Source organism: Choloepus didactylus, chromosome 10, assembly GCF_015220235.1.
Source record: "Choloepus didactylus isolate mChoDid1 chromosome 10, mChoDid1.pri, whole genome shotgun sequence".
In the NCBI taxonomy this organism is placed as follows: Eukaryota; Metazoa; Chordata; class Mammalia; order Pilosa; family Megalonychidae; genus Choloepus; species Choloepus didactylus.
The window spans coordinates 30928444-30945757 of record NC_051316.1 but is presented as its reverse complement, the minus strand read 5'-3'; the positions used below and the strand labels follow the sequence as shown (position 1 = coordinate 30945757).

The window sequence follows — 17314 nt, the reverse complement described above, 5'->3', positions numbered from 1 at the left end:
CATGTTCCAAAGTTCTGGGAGTCAACAGGTGACACATTTACAATCAAAACAAAGCACCAAGCTTTCCTTTAAGCTTGGCTTAATGTCTGAATCTAAAAGAGTTGCAGGTACTAAAACTGCATCTTCTATCTTTGCAGTAGCATAGAAATCAGAGTGGTTGGTTACATAATAATTTTGTATGATCCTCTAACAGTTGATACATTCTCTTAAGTGGAAGGCAACTTCCAGGACTCCAGAAAATAGAGTGCATAGGCAGACTAGACTGGTTCAGTGTCTCAGAAAAGTCACTTCGTCCCTTCACAAGCAAATTTTAAAAAGAACATTGGCAAAAAGAAAAAAACAAAACAAACATTGACAACTGTAAGGTAACAGGTTCAGTCATCCAAGTTTTTATGGTCCCTTACTGCAAAAGTAACTGGTTCTGGTTCTCTAGTCTCCTTAAATTTAGGTCTTTTTAGTGCTTAAATTGATATTGCAGATACCAGATGAATTTATTTCATTAGCAGAATCAAATCGGTAAAGGGCAGGCCACTTCCAGACTCCAATTTGCCACCTCCAAATCCTTCTACACTCCTATCCAACCTGTGTTTTCACAGTGAAATGTCTTTCTTGTGAAAGGTAACCCTTCCCACTGCCTTGGTGGCCTGGTTTTGTTTTACCTTCTTTATTCGTTTCTTCCCTAGGGTGGCTCATTGGTACAAGGACGTATTACATCTTTTAAAAACCCACATCCATTGAGTAAACTGGTATTATCATGCTGACATTATGCAGTGTGGGGTCCAAGATGGAGTTCCAGTTCTCAAATTTACAGTACAGTGGGAAAGATAAAGACAACTGCCTATTTAAATTACAAGTATGTTAAGTACTTTCAAGGTTTCAAGGCCTAGACTGGGAGAGGTAGGGGCCTTCCCTCGGTATGTGACATTTCAGCTGAAGCTTTTGGAGAATGAGTAGAAACTGGGCGGAAGTTTGAGAAGAAAAGGACGAGAGGGCAGAAATGAAGTGGGAAAGGCAGTTGGTGCCAAATCGGTGTGGGTGCTGGTGTAAAGACTGTCATTAACCTGAGAACAGTGGGTTTTAAGTAAAGTTGCGGAGATCAGGCTTGCATTTTATGATCTTTTATACCAGCTCCTTCAAGCATCGAGTGGGGCAAGTAGAATGTGGGGAAATTAATCCTCCTCTTCTTCACCACTCACTAGACCTCAGCTTACTTTCTAGCTTCTGCCCCACCATTTCAAGAAAGCTCTTTCACTGTCACCAGCAACCTTTACTTACCAAATGGCATGGGTTGGTTTCAGTCCTTCTCTTCCTTGGCCCTTTAGCTGCATGTGGCCCTACATTCTGCTTATTTTCCTTGTACGTATCCTTTGCAGGCTTTCTGCAGTGTCCAGCCAGAGGAGAACAAGGGCAGCAATTGCTCCTCCTAAGCTTTTCCAAACAGAAAAAGCTTACCAGTATTTAAGGTAATACATTGTCACAGCCACTTTAAGGGGGATAAAAAGGCAATCTTGTGAAAGACAAACAATGAAAGAGACACAAAAGCATGGCGAGGCATGATTTTTAGGTGCTCACATCCCTAATAGCCTGTCCTATCACCTATTGGCTCCCCATTCCACTGGCTCACTTGTAGAACTTGACTATCCCACGTCTGTTCCTCAGCACCTATTTTAGGCCCTTTTCTTAGTCTGCACTCTCCCTGAGCAATTGCATACCTGGACACAGCCAGTCCACAAGTTTATTTCCACCCAAGATTGCACCTTGCAGGTCCAGACCAAACCAACTACTTGACAACACCACCAGGATGTCCCAAAGGCGTTTTTCGGCTCCAAGACAATTTTATCCCCAAATTCATTCTCCAATATTGTATATATAAGCAAATGGCACCACCATCCATCTAGTTTCTAAAGCCAAAACCCCATGAATCACCTTTGCACAGAAGTCAATCTCTCACCCCTAATCCAATCATTTACCAACTCCTGTTGACTGTACCTCTAAATCCTTTGATCCCATCCACCATCCACTTTTCTCCACTCCCTCTGCCACTATCTTAGTTAAGACAACCATTTTCTCCTCCTCTCTAAACCATTCTTGGTTGGCAGATCTGATTCTGTCATTTCCCTGCATGAAACCCATTAGTGGTGTCTACCAATACCAGAATAAGGTCCAAATTCTTGAAGCTGGCTTTCCAGTTTCCTTAAGATCTGGTCTCTCCAGTCCCTTTTCCTATTCTATACTCCACCCTCTTGCTTCACTTCACTCTCCAGGCCTTTGCACATCCTATTCCCCCTTCTAGGACCCCTTTACCAGCTAATGCCTCTGACTTTTGTGGCTCAGGTTAGATGTTCCTTTCTCTGGAAAACTTTAAGTTTATGTAATTCTCGTCTACCAGCATACTGTATTTTCCTCACTGCATTATAAATTCTTGTTTTCTTTTCTGCGTTCTTCATTAGGTTATAAGTTCTGTGTGGTGAGAGACTATCCTGTTTTCCTAAAAAGGTAACATTCTACTTTTCTGACTAGAAACTTGCTGTTAAAAAAAATGCTAAAGCTACTTAAAAGGAAAATGCATGTGATTCTGTAAACACTAATAAATCTTTTGCTTTTCAGTTGACAATGGGTTAACAATAGGAATGTTCTTAAGAAGACCCACGCCTTCAAAGTAGCGCAGGTCGTTCTGTAATTTAGCCAGATTCACTGCTCAATAACATTCATTCACACTAGCTGACCCAATTAGATATAACTTGTTAAAAAGAAATGCCAGAGTACCCTCTTAATTGAAAGCAATCCTGTCATTTAGTAGGGCCCTTTTTTACTGATCCATATTCTTCTTGCTTTCAAGGGGGTATATATTTTTTTCACTTCAATATATTTGCCCTTGCGAAAGAAGAGAGGTTTCCCAGCTTTCTTTTAACTTACCTCAGGCTCTCTTCTTGTTTGCCAAATATTACTGCAGTTTCCATTTTTCTCTTTGCTTTTCCCTTTTTCTTCTTCCTCCTATTTCTTACCATTTCTTTGCCTTTGTTTAAAGCTTTCAAAACTGCTAAACTAAATCCAGAAACAGTGCTTTTTCCCTTCTCAGTAAATCAACCACATAGATCACAACAGGTATATTCTTTCTCTCATCATAGCTCAAGTTTCTTACTGCACAATATACTTTTTTTTTAAATTAAGACTTCTGGGTTCTGAAATTTCAGGAAGTCTAATGGTTGTTCCTGGATAACACAGGTGTTACCACTCTTGGAAAAGAGAGCCAGACTACTTCATTAGCTGACAGAGGAGATAGGAAAGTTCTTCCTCTACAGTCTGCTCTACTATGGCAGACAAGGTGTCAGATTAGCTGCTTTAAAAGTTTCAGTACCATGTTTGCACGGAAGGTGTCAAATCAGAGTTATGATATTTGGAACTCAGAACCCTTTTTTACCGTAGAACAAATATAAAACTGTTGCTGGTCTCAGACCAAGCCACAAAAGCAAAATTAAGCCACGGTTTAGCACACAGTCCTAATAGGATGGTACCCTCCTGAGGACAAAAGGTAAGGCCCCAGGAGGCATGGAAGGCTGTCATGGCCACGCACGAGAGCACAGCAGAGCAGAGGCAGGAAGAGGCATCAGCAGTACAGTGAGGGTGGGGCATCTGGTGCTGGGCACCTGCAGGAACTGGTGGATTAAAATCAGTTTTTAATAGCCAGAACATATTCACAGAGACAGATGCCTTATTTGAAAATTTTCCAAGTGGTTAAACAGAATATGAAGTAAACAAAAAGGAGCATGCCACCTTTAAACCTAGACCTCAAAATTAACAATCTATACATTCTTACCTTTTGTATAAATAAGGTTGCTAGCAAATGGAATTTGTAATCTTTTAAAAGCACCAAAAGTAACAGTTAAAACAGATGTTTTAAAAAACATCTATACTCTTAACAATTTATGAAATGACACATAAAATCACAATCCCCATGGAATCTACTCTCCCTTTATAGGTTAGGGGCCCCCCTAACTCCCTTTTAAATGTATTTATGAAAATCCCATACATAGTAAGTCCCTTGATCTGAAATTTCTTTTGGGTAACTTGTTTTTGAACTACTCAAAGGTTAAAGAGTAAACACCTTCAGTTGTTAACATTATCAACAAAGTGCTATTGTTTTTCATCTCCAACAGTGCATTTTTTGTCAAGAAATTTATTAACCTTTACAAACACTATTTTCAATCATTCATAAAAAATGATTTATGATTAAATCTGTAATAAAACCATATAACATTCATCATTGCTTTCAGTAAGACCAGTTTCATCCATGGAAAATAAACCACTTTAAAACAGCAGTTTCAGTCACGTCATATAAGGCTGCCAAACTAAAAGTATTCCTTATAATGGGTTGTTACCCAAGAAATCCATTTCACTTCATGTTATGTGGTAAGACTGATGGACATATGCTCTAAGTGTGGAATCTGAAATTAGATTCTACACCCCTTTGTAGTCAGCTTCTCAGTCCTTCTCAAACAAGTTTCACAACAGGAAAATACTTGTGAGCAGAGAAATCAAATTCAGGAGGAACCTATAAAGAAAACAAAAAAGTCAGTTAATGGATCTGCAAATATTCATACAGTAAATAAACACTTATTTTAGTTTTGTGTGTTTTTAGAAAAGAGATTTTAAAAAAAAATCAATTTGATGACAAAAAGGAAGTAACCTGGAAGAAAAAAAAGATTTATCACTGGGTTTATGAAGGTTATTAGAATATGCTGGCCAGTTGTTTTCTATTTTCACAGAACATTTAACAAGGGAAAACAGACTTAAATTACTGTAAAGGAGTTCATTAGCTCATGGGTCAGCAACTCTAGTTCCAGGGTCACTGATCATACTAAGCAATGCCAATGAGTCACTGTTAAAACCAGGCAGGAAAGAAGGAAGGAAGACAATGGAAAAACAGCAGGAGGTAAAGCAGAAAGCAAGGAAAAGAGAGAAACAGAGGTACACATAATGGGCAGCTGCCACCAGAAGTGCCCAGCTACTCGGCAGCACCACTGCACTGGTGGCAGGCCTTTTTACACAGTGAGTCTCGTTTAAAACACTGTTCTACATTACCCAGGGAAGCTTATAAGATCTTCCCTTCCTGAGCCATTAACCAGTCTCTACATGGTGAAATATTCACCTTCCCAAAGGCAGACGGCTTTTTAAATACATCTCCTGGAAATCTGTTTCCATACATCTTTCCCCCTAAATCATTCAGTTTTTTACATGAGGAAAAAGAAAAGGACAGATTTTTTAAGTCAAAATCTTAAGTTTCAAGGCAAAAATGGCAAACTCCAGTTTAGTTAATTTTTGCCACCGAACCTTTTTAAGGATGTTTTCGAGTGTTAACATTTTTTTAAATAACATTTATGCAGCTTATTGGAAAAACTGAAAATTTTCATTCATTTCCCCCAAAATGTACTTACCTTAGATTCCTTTTTGTGTCCTCCTGCCAGTAACTTCATAACCACAAAGTTGGGTTTGGCAACCTTTAAAATTCTATTGACCTAAACAATGAGCAATATTAAGCTATCAAAACAGAGCCAAAATGTCTATTACAGATATTAATTGGAATATGGCATAAGTATTGTTCTTTTATGAAGTAAAGATAATTTAAAAATATGAACAAATTTTCCTTTAGTAATAACAGAACTGTATTTTTGTCACTCTGAAAATTGAAAATATAAATAGGTATGAGAGCTTATAAAAACGAACTGTAAAACTACAAATCAATAGATTTGCTATGAATAACAATATAAAAATTTGTTGAATTTGATGTACAAATTTCCAAATTTGTACTCCTCGATGAAGGGCTACTGTGTCTCGCTTTCATTAAAACAGAACATGAGGCTGGCTTCTAGGGTTCTACAAAGGCCTAGAGTGTTGTATAAGAGTATGGACTGTGAGGTTAGTAGACTGTGTGTTTTCAAATTCCAGTCTTGCCACCACTCACTAGCTATGAAACCTGTGGCAAGTTACTTAACTTTTTTGTTCCTCAGTTTCTTCATCTGTAAAATGGGGATAATAATTTTACCTACCCCGCAAAGAGTTGTTGTGAGGATGGAATGAATTAATATATAGAAAGAGCTCAGAACCGCACCTGGCAGGCAGGGTCCTTCAGGTGTTAACTGCTGTCAGTATTCCCGACTACCACTTGTCAAAGAGACCTCAGTTGAACACATGAATAATGATAGAATGGAATACTGTGTTTCTTGTGAGAGAAAATAATGTACAACTTGAAGAAAAAAGCTCATACTGCTGCCTTCTTGGCTTCTTTCTAGAAATATATACAACAGCACAAGTTCAGGAACCTCTCCTCACATATCCAACTGCCTACATGATATCTCCATTTGGACATCTAATAGGCATCTCAAATTTAACACATCCAGAAGTGAGCTCCTGCTTCACCCAGTCTTCCCTACCCAGTTGCTCAAGTCAAAACCTGGAAGTCATCCTTGAATCCTCTCTTTACTCTCTCAGCCCACATCCCATCCATCAATCTTGTTGGTTTAAAATACATGGAGAATGCAATGACTTCAGATTACCTCCACTGTAAATACTGCCTCTCACCTGGATTACTGCTATGGTATACTAAGCAGCTCCCCTGCTTCCACCCCCTCTCCCCCACAGATCTATTTTCAGCACAGTAGCCTGAGTAATCCTTTAAAACATAAATCAGATCCAGCCCTCTACTCAAATACTCCAACCACCACCCCCTTTGCTCAAAGGAAAAGCCTGGTGTGATATGGCCATCCAGTTACCACACTAACCATACATATCTCCTACTTGCTTACTCCACACGCCAGCCACAGCAGACCCTGGCTGTTCACGGATTTGGTCAAAGGTCACCTTATTTTAAAAATGTCTAAAGCCCTTCTGCCTCCACACTTCCTGTGGTATCCCCTATCCCCAGCTTTATTTTTCTTCATGGTATGTATGACCTTTTAATATAGTACATAATTTAATTATCTGTTTATTGTCTATAACCTATTACCCCACCCCACCCCCACCCCCACATCAAGGCAGGGATGTCTGTATTTTTGTTTTTTTTCCCTACTGTATCCTCAGAATCTGCCATAATGCTGGGGACATAGTAGGCACTTAATAAATATTTGTTGAACAAATGAATAAGGTTTCCACTAAATTAAATATGCTGTGTTTATTTTTATAGGTGCACACCCTTTTCTTTTATGGTAAAAGTATATATGATAAAAGGTCTTTCTCCTATCACCGTTCTCCAGTGCACCCAGCTTCCTTCCCAAAAAGCAATGTTAACAGTTCTGTATCCTTCCAGCAATATTTTATACTCATATGTAAGAAACACTCAATAACATACACTCTTCCTTGATTAAAATGGCAGCATACTACATCGACTGTTCTGTACCTTGCTGTTTTAGCTTCTTACATCCTAAAGATCATTCCATTGCAAAATAGAATGATTTTTTTTTTAAGCCTGTATGGTATTCCACTGTATGGATGCATCAACTTATGCAACAGTGCCCTGTGGATAGACATGAAGGCCCCCTCCAGAATTTTTTGCTATTAAACACACTATGGCAATGAATAATACCTTTTACACTCTCACTTCCCTCTCTTTCCACATGTGCACACAGATCTGTAAGACAAATCCCAAGAAGCAGAATTGCCGGGCATAAGCATTTGTGATTCTTAACAGCTATCACTAAATTATCCCTCCATGAAAACTGTACCAAGATATACGCCAAGTACTGTATACATATTTTACAGGTAACATATTTAGAGAATAAATGTATTTTAATAAATTGGGTATACAGAAAATCATGCAAATACCAAAAGCTTGAAACTATATTTAGATCTTGCAAAGTCTAAGGTCTGTTACCAGAACAATTTCTTCAAAAGCAATATCCTTTACTTTAAAAGGCCAGGTGGAATAAGGTTTTTACTTCCTGTGGTAACTGGCCAGATCATTTTTCAGACTGGGTTTATATAAATATATTTTTGAAATATATATAAACTACAGAGTAAAGTAAAAATTTAAAAAATATTAACAGTTTGAGCTGTAGATCAGACTATATCTTATTTCTATCCTTCCTACTTACTTTATGATCCTGAGTCTTATTTATTCTCTTGCCTCACGGATTTTGGTGAAAATATTATCCACTTGATCTGCTATGGGAGTTCAACTTTCCAGGAACCCCACACTTTGAAGTAGCTGTCACAGCTGACCACTCTAAGTACAAAGATGATTCATCCGCACGTGAGCGTGCAGTAATGGCTCCAGTACCTTAATTCCTCTTTGCAGTGATTTCTAAATTTACACAAAAGAGGTACTTACAGAACCTCTTTCATAAAAATAATTTTAAGTCTGACAGGTTAGGTTGGCAAAGCTATTTGAAATCCTTGGTAGAAACATGACAGGCTCCATTTATTAATACTATTCTTTAAAGTTCATTTTTATAATTAAATTTTGACCCAGAAGTATAATATATATTTCCTGACAAATTTTTTTCCATAAATTATTGTGAATCCAGTCTCACCTCATGGTCCGGGTTTGGGATATTTTCCAATATCATTTTTGCCTGCTGAAAGTGCTTACTAGCTGCCACATACAGTTCTGGAGATTGAGGAGGAGGGCTATATTTATTGAGGTCAGACATTTCCTAAAAAGGAGGAGGAAATAGTACTCAAAATATGTTTAAGGAAAAAGTTTGAAACAGCTTTTTAAAACTATCAAACAAATCTATACTATCAGTAGATACAATACTGAAGGGAATACCCAGCAGATCTTCCTATTTTTTTCGTATTAATATTCACTTCTCAGCTCTCATATACTAAGTTCATAGTATCCTTTATCTTAAATACTGTCACTGTATCTAAGGCATAAGTGTATGTTAAAATGTGCTAAGACCCAACATATCCAGATAATTTTCATACCATTTTTATTACCTTGTCACACTGCTCCAATAATTTCATTTGCTTATTTTTAAATGTCTAGGTAGAAACAGTACATCTATAAGAAGGTCTAATATTAAATATTCTTTGATCATTTCAATGAACAGGTTCACCTTAAACTGTAGATAGTGCACTGGTGGAGGTGTCATTACACTGTTGAAAGGAGCAAACCTGTGTTCATAACGAACTTGTTCACTGTCAAGCTCAAACTTGGGTTTTCGTACTTTGCCATCCATGTCAAATGCTACCATGGTCTAAAGGAAGAAAGGAATGAGAAAAAATGACATCAAGATGAAAAACTGAATATTTCATTATAATACAGCAGACAAGTAGAAATAGCTATTTACATATAGCTAAAGACAACCCATGACTCAGATCAGACAGGAAGACAAAACTGGCTTCTTAGCATTCATTTTTATTTTAAGTGCCATCTCTTATACAAAAATTTTACAAGTTCCAGTGTTTCAATATTTTCTCCCAGAAAAATTAACTATATTACAATGCACATTATTTTTCCATGCCTCATGCTTTTACAATAGCTTTGAAACCTTCAAATAATAGTTTCTGTAAAAACAAGTAACATGTAACAACAAAAAAAACACCCAATTAAAAAATGGGAAAAAGACTTCAATAGACATTTCTCCAAAGAAGTTAGAAAAATGGCCAAAAAACATTATGAAAGATGCCTAACGTCACTGGCCAATAGGGAAATTCAAATCAAAACCATGAGATACCATTTCACACCCATTACTATGACTACTATTAAAAAAAAAAATTACAAGGGTCAGAGAGGGATGTGGAGAAACAGGAACCCTTGTACATTGTGGGAATATAAAATGGTACAACCTTTATGGAAAACAGTTTGGTAGTTCTCAGAAAGTATACAATTATCATATGACCTGGCAATCCCACTTCTAGGTATATAACCCAAAAAGTTAAAAGCAGGGACCTGAACAGATCATTGCACACCAATGCTCATAGCAGCATTATTCACAAATGCCAAAAGGTAGAAGCATCCTAACTGCCCATTAATGGAAGAATGGATAAACAAAATGTGGTATATACATGCAATGCAATATACCTCAGCCTTGAGAAAGAATGAAATTCTGATAACACGCAATGACGTGGATGAATCTTGAAGACATCATGTTGAGGGGAAATAGGCCAGACATGAAAGCACAAATATTGTATGATCTCACTGATATGAAATAATGAGAATATGCAAATTCATATTCAAAAATGAGAATAAAGGTTACCAGGGACAGGTGGGGATGGAGAATGGAGACTTAATGCTCATTGGTACATACTTTTGTTTGGGGATGATGGTTGTACAACTCTATGAATGTAATTCACACCACTGAATTGTATACTTGACAGTGGTTAAAATGGAAAATTTTATCTTGTATATATGTTAACCAGAATAAAAAATTTTTAAAACCTATAGAACTGTACATTAATAGCTAATAATATAATGATAATGTTATTTCATCAATTGAAACAGTAATAGAGTGTAAATAATAGGGAAAACTGTGTGGTGGGGGAGAGCTATGGGAACTCTGTACTTTCTGCAAACCTACAACTGTAATAAAAGATGGAAAAAAGCAAAACAAAAACAAGTAGCATGTAAGTTTTTAATAAGAAAACACAGGTCCCGTGTTTCTATGGAAGTTCATGCTATTTTATGAATTTTATTGAAGCTGACATGAATCCTTTATTGAACTGTGAAATACAGATAAGAGTTGGTACTCACTACCTCCCGAAACTGCCTGTTTTCCTTAGGCCATCCATTTAAAAAATAACATATAAAGCCCACACCTTTCCTTATGTACTCCTAAAAAAAACAAATCTCATCTTGTCCAGGAAACCTGTTGTGAACTGATTAGCAGGCAAACTCCCCCTTCTTTTGCTGCCTGTGTCACGTGTGACACCTGCCCTGTCGTGAATAGGCCTTTGAGAGCAAGGTCTACATCTATTTCAACTTGGTATCCTGCGATGTACTCAGTAAAAGGTACCTGAAACACAGCAGGGATTCAAGTATTTGTTGACTAAATTAATGAAAACAACTAGACTTGAAAAATGGTAATTTAAGAAGATGGGAAATAAAAACAATCTGAGAAGAATCACAGAAGAGAGATCATTTTAAACTACAAAATAGCAATGTAGTTTAAAAGCAAGAAGAATTTCATTTCCAACAACTTACCTTAAACATTCCAGCACACATGTTTTGATATGCCTGGCTCATTGTGATCTCACGGCTTAGTGGGCGAACTGTAATTAGAAAGAAAATCATCCAAACCATTTCCCTTTCCTCCTGTATTATTGTAGGAAAAAAATCTCATTTTAAAAACTCTTCCAGTTTGTTTACTAAATCAAAACATCACCCTGTCCCTGCAGATTATATTTTAAGGTCAAAATCTACCAATAATAAAATAGAACTGAAATGGTAAGCAATAACCATGATACCCCAAACAGCTAATACCATAAAATTCTATTAATTTTAACTTATTAATTCACCAGTCTTAACTTCCTATATAGGAAGCCTATCAATACAGTCCTTTAATGACCCACCCACAGTTTAAATCCTAAGGAAATACAAAGTATTATATTAAAAAGATTGTAGTGATATCTGTAGCAGTCTCCAGGTGATCTATAGCCCCTTTGAGAGCTTCTCTTTCCTCATGGTTCTTGATGATACCTGAGCTGCCCATCTTCTGTGAAGAAATCAAAGGTCTCCTAATGACTTATTCCCTAACCTATCTGTGGCAACCCGTGGCCTGAGCAAAACAGGCCTGCAGATCTTTGGTGCACAGCAGTCTGCATGACCTAGGCAGCTAAATGTTTAACCTATTGTCTTTCTAAGCCAATAAAGAGAAAAAGGGTAAACTGACCTTAAAATGTAACTTTACACAAGCAAGCAGGAAGTGAGAGGCTCTTAGTCTCACAAAAAGAGCAAAATGTAATTGTTCAAGTGCTATTCTAAGTCCTTTCTGCACCACCCCCCAGGTCAAAGTAACCTGTTCCTGCATGTATGCTCCCCTCACCCCTAGGAAGGCCTTTGTCCTAAACCCTTATAAAAGGTTTCTGTCCTTTTTGCATCGCTTGGTCATCTTTCCTGCAAACGCGATGCCTGCCCGGCCTGACAGAGCCGTCATGATCTCACCACAACTTCTCACCCTGTAAGGAAGCCCTGAATAAAATTTCATGTATCAGAAAATGCTCCTTGTCTTCTTTGGCCTTTGAACTGGCATGGCCCTCTTGGGCTGTGACAATCTGCCCATCTTCTGTGAAGAAATCAAAGGTCTCCTAATGACTTATTCCGTAACCTATCTTACTTGCATACTCCATAACGCTGCTGCTTTTGGTCTTAAGATCCTCTAATATGAGGAACAGCACAGAAGTAAAAGAAAAGTAAACAAAGGAACCCTAAAGGTCTTACCTGACTAATACTATACCTTTCTACCTTACACTTTCTGAAGATAACAGGAAGAACTAAAATATAATGACTAATTCACCCAACTAACAAGTAGATCTCTATCTAGGTATCTGTAAAAAATGCAATGTACGCCAGTGTCTCTAGTTCTCAAATTTTAAAATAATCCAAAGCACCTTTCTTCTTTTTCTTTGTTTTTTTACTGCTTCGGCCTTTCTGCTGCTCTTCCATTATCCTTTCTTCTGCCATCTGAGAGCCATCAGCACGACTCAATGTTGACATCAACCATGCATAAAGGAATTCAGAGAGATACCTTTGAAGGATACAAAATGTTAATGACAGAAACCTAAATGAAATTATTTCATCATATATGTAACAGTACCAATAAGGAGATACTTGCTTACAACAATTTCAAAGTTGTTTTTAAAAAAAGGCTGTCCAATTAGATAACTGATTAGATCTTACAACAAGATGAGCATTACAAGTGATTAACTTTCCCTTATTGCCATGACATAGTTGTACAATACTGAGATTTTTCAGTTTATTTTAATTTCCTGTAACTATGCATTTTATAATTTTTCAAAAGATTTCTTGAAATTCATATATATATGAATCGAATGTCCATTAAAATATTTACTCTTTTAGGACACATTTCACCTTCATTTATTAAATAAATATTTTCTTTGCATGTTAATCACAAAAGGAAGCAAATATATAAATTCATAAAAAGACAAAAATCAATTTGCATTGTTAAAAAACATTCTAAAAAATACTTGAGTTTATTCAATAAATGAAATGTAAAATGGGAATATACTACCAGCTACTAATATTTCAGAAATTTAAACTAATCAACATTACATTCTGCTGTTTAAACAGTTCCTATCTACAATATGGATGTAGCATAATCCATAATAAATAAAATTAAGGACCAGTACTATTTTAAGTGAAAATCAATTTGCAAGAGATTATGATCAAGTTTGAGTATATAATGTCTATTCCCCAAATTTCTCAAAAAAAAACCAACCAACCACACACACACAAAATAAGATGTTTTAAAACAGAACAAAAATTAGTTAAAAGATAGACCTGGATGTTAGAACCCAGAAGAAGAAACTAACATGTAGAAGGAGTTTCTAACTCAGGGGCCCCACAGTTTATCTCACAAGAAAACAGGTGCCCCATAAACTAAAGAATGAAGCTGTTCAAAGCTAGTCAAGGCTGTCTTAGCCGCAGCAGCGTCTCCAAGGCGCGTAAGGCAAGGTCAGATATACCTGTAAAAACAACCAACCAAAAAGGCCTGCTCTCCCCAGTTAGATAATGCAGCTGCTTTCCTAAAAAAGAATATTGTCTCAGAATTCTATCAACCAATCACCCCAGAACTAGATAAGCACTCACCCAATCGAGGCACAGAACATCACAGTAGACACCCTACCCAACATGGGTTCCTTTTTTCGTTAAAGAATGCTGCTTTCAGATAGAGAGCAGGAGCCATTATCTTTTTCTTCTTTTCTGCTGGCTCCCACTTGCTTTCTTCCTCTAACAAACTTTATACTTAAACTTTGACTCGCTGCATTGTATGAATTCTTGAACGGCTCTGGATGTAACACTGGAATGATTTAGATACTGTATTTTTAAAGCTAAACCAAGCACTATGCTTCCTGGCAGCTAAGGCAAGAAGGGAAATATACTGTTGTCTGATAAAAGGAAGTATGTAAGTTCATATGGAGAGAAAATAATTCCTGACAGAATTTTATAAAAGCACCTATTATACTGTCCTACAGGACACAAATTAATTTTTCCCTGTCATTCTACATAATCTGAGGGTCTGTATCCTATATCTTAACTCAATGAGGGGATTTCTACAGGGAACTAATACTATCTTCTGCTTAATTATCTAATCTAATAGTGCAGTAAAGGGGATAGCTGACCTGATTCAAGCCTTTCTTCTCAGATACCAGATATCTCAATGGCCTTTTATTAAGTGATTTATCAAAATTAGTTCACAATTCTATTATCTAGATGTTCCATGCCAGTGGATCTCAAAGTCTAATTCTAGACCAGGTGCAGGCACTGCCTGGGAACTAGTGAGAAATGCAAATTTTTGGGTCCCACACTAGATACATCAAATCAGAAATTCTAGGAATGGAGCCCAGCAATGCGTATTAATGTGCTTTCCAAGTGGTTATGATGCATGCCAACGTTTAAGAATCACTAAGCTACTGTTGATTTTATAAGGGTCCATATGCTTTAGGGATCATATTCATGAAAAAAAATTATCTTGTGAAAATATAAAAGCTCAATTTGTGATTTTGAAACCAAAAAGCATTTAAAAACTAACATGAAAGGGAACCACAAGGATACTTCCAGGCAGAACTAGAATTTCTTTCATTAAAAAGGAAAGAAATGAATCTGCTTAAATTTGTAGATGAACTTGTAATGGAGTATTTATCTGAATACCATTCATTTGCCAAATTAAGATCCCAATTCTCTGTGCAAAAGAGCAGGTAAAAGCTTGTATTTTGATATGAGAAATTAAAAGCAAAAGATCCCAGTTAACTGCCTCAAAACACAAAAGAAAGAAATTGAGCATGTTTCCTAGAATGCCCGGTTTGAAAAGGGTTGTCTACTAATAAGGTCCTCAGGGTGAATTAATAACAATGTATCCAAGTAGCTGTATAAACACCTGCCTGTTAGGGTTATTTGGTGTTAGATATGTAAACACTGGAGAACATACCAAATAAAATTATTCTCAAATTACTCTAGATGGTGCTCAGATTCAATTTTCAGACCCAAGAGTTGTCTCTTAAGAGTCTCAGCAGTTCATGTTAATGAAAACCATGTCAACAATGTGGAAGAGAATTATTTTCCTGCTTTCATAGAGTGACTACAGAGAATATACAATGTTAATTATAAAGTTAAATTATTTAAATATGAGCCAAAAAGATGAACTATATTAAGATCTAACATACAAAACTTAAGTTATTTGTGATGGGTGATGGTAGGTATTACTTAAAAATTACCATCAGACTTTGCCAAATTAAGAAAAAGATTCAAAGACAACTGAGTGTATTAGTTCTCAATTATCTTAGTTTCTTTCTATGGCAGCTTTTCCATGCTTGAAATATTCTCAAACCTCCTCCTCCTAGGTTTCTTTGGATCTCATCCTTAAGTGAAAGTTTTGTATTTCACCCTCTCTATCCCCACTTAAACATACTAATGGAAGCAAAAATATGACAAATCATGTTTTACCTGCATCTGAACCAACCATTTATTTTGGATAACAGAAAATTATGAAAGTCAAAGAATTTACAACTATGTTCTCACTTAAAAAGAATCTGTACTGAAGGACTTGAAAAATGTACTCATTACACTATCCTAGCTATTTTTTGGCTTAACAATAAAGCTATAAGGTTGCCACTCAAAACATTAGCAGTAGAAAAAGACTGAAAGAAAGCAAGACAAAGAGGCGATAGAAAATAAACATGTCGATAATTTTTCCAATATTGTAAAAATGTTGGAGTCTTTAAAATTTTTCTTTCCATTCATTCATACAGAGCTCATACATTTCTTTCTAAATGTATTTCTACATTCTACACTTTTAATTTTTTTCCTTATTAAATGGGCTAATATGAAAGGCTTATTCTAAACAAAGCTTGTTGTTTGTATGTTTGCTTTTTAGCAATAAAGCATAGCACTTAAGCAAAAGCATCACTGAACCTAAGATGCAAAAATTGTATTAGCAGGTGAACTCTTGTTTTAAGGAAAGTCTTATGTGTAATCCTAATACATAAAACACATAAGTGGAAGAACTACTCTGCTGACAATCATCTCTTTCTTCAAAGCTCCTGAGGCAAATCCTCAGGGCCATGGTTTGAAATTGTTGTACTACCAATGATAAGTTTGGCCATGATTTCTTCCTGGAAGAGGAAAGATTTGGTTCAGAATTTCTTAGAATTTATCCATATACTGATTTTATACTCTAACTCAAGTATATTCCATAGCTAGTACCTAGCACTGCCAAAATCAGGGTAGAACGTGCATTTATTCTTCCCCCTAGAAGCAGATAAAAACACTTCAATTAATCTGTTTACTTTGGAGCCACTTTTATTAATTATTTAAATGGCTGGAAAAAGACGTATTTGTATAATCATATGGCACTGAAACATATTTAAGATGATCTACCTCTAATTTTCAGTAGATATTATTCCAATTGTCCCACAACTAAAGTTAAAATACACTAACTGGAAAAGTACCCTGAAATTACACTCTATTTTGCACATGCTTTCTCAGATCTTATCCACCCCACCACCAATTTTAACACAAATTGTTCCCTTACCAATATATGTAGTAGTACTCGTGCATGCTGTAGAGTTCCAATTCAAAGCCACTTAGAAGATACTGTATCATAATTCGAAGATTATGGTAAAGGACCCAGGTACCTAAACAGGCCAAATGTTGCCTTTGGGGTTCCTGTTTCAACAGCATAGTGTGAAGTGCTGCATCAACCTTCTCTGCCTATCAGAATAAAATGTCATAACAATGACTTTTTTTAAAGTAATGACAGAATTAAAAAATAATAACAAACAGCTAAAAACAGCATCTGAGCAGAAAATTTAAATCTCATTTTCGGTTCAGATCATCCAAACTTCTCCTTTCACAAATGGTTAACTCATTTACTTTAGCACTACCTATAAAGACATTCATTACATAGAGGACAAAAAAATAAATAACCGATTTCAGGTCTAAGTTATATTATCAATTAATGTTGCTATCATTCACAAATTTACTTTAAAATTAATATATTTTTATAAGTGAACTTGCTACAATACTATAGTTCTAAACATTTCATAATTTATCCTGATTATCAAAGAAATAATTTAAATGTTTATCAGTTGGATAACTTTTTGTAAACTTTCTTTGGTATATGAAACTGTTATGCTTTAA

The 17314-nt window shown here is 36.2% G+C and overlaps 2 protein-coding genes across 9 annotated transcripts in view; one reads left to right on the top strand and one right to left on the bottom strand.

Moving 5' to 3' along the window:
- GOLM1 (golgi membrane protein 1) overlaps positions 1 to 9590 on the top strand; it is a 182373-nt gene extending 172783 nt beyond the window's left edge. Inside the window, exons 11-12 of one of the 2 annotated variants that reach the window (XR_005210703.1) lie at positions 684 to 853; positions 6291 to 9590. The gene's annotated coding sequence lies outside the window, so the exon portion shown is untranslated. Of the gene's footprint in view, positions 1 to 683 lie in introns of both variants that reach the window. The other variant, XR_005210701.1, reaches the window with a different exon arrangement.
- The window catches only part of NAA35 (N-alpha-acetyltransferase 35, NatC auxiliary subunit), a 114609-nt gene continuing 100975 nt past the window's right edge, over positions 3681 to 17314 (bottom strand). For 5 of the 7 annotated variants that reach the window (XM_037797940.1, XM_037797939.1, XM_037797942.1 and 2 more), the window contains exons 17-23: positions 16707 to 16885; positions 12547 to 12683; positions 11141 to 11208; positions 9054 to 9194; positions 8526 to 8648; positions 5436 to 5516; positions 4493 to 4552 (exon numbers count right to left, since the gene is read on the bottom strand). In XM_037797940.1, the coding sequence (XP_037653868.1) occupies positions 4493 to 4552; positions 5436 to 5516; positions 8526 to 8648; positions 9054 to 9194; positions 11141 to 11208; positions 12547 to 12683; positions 16707 to 16885 (789 nt within the window). Of the gene's footprint in view, positions 4553 to 5435; positions 5517 to 8525; positions 8649 to 9053; positions 9195 to 11140; positions 11209 to 12546; positions 12684 to 16706; positions 16886 to 17314 lie in introns of all 7 variants that reach the window. The other 2 variants (XM_037797945.1, XM_037797944.1) reach the window with 1 other exon arrangement.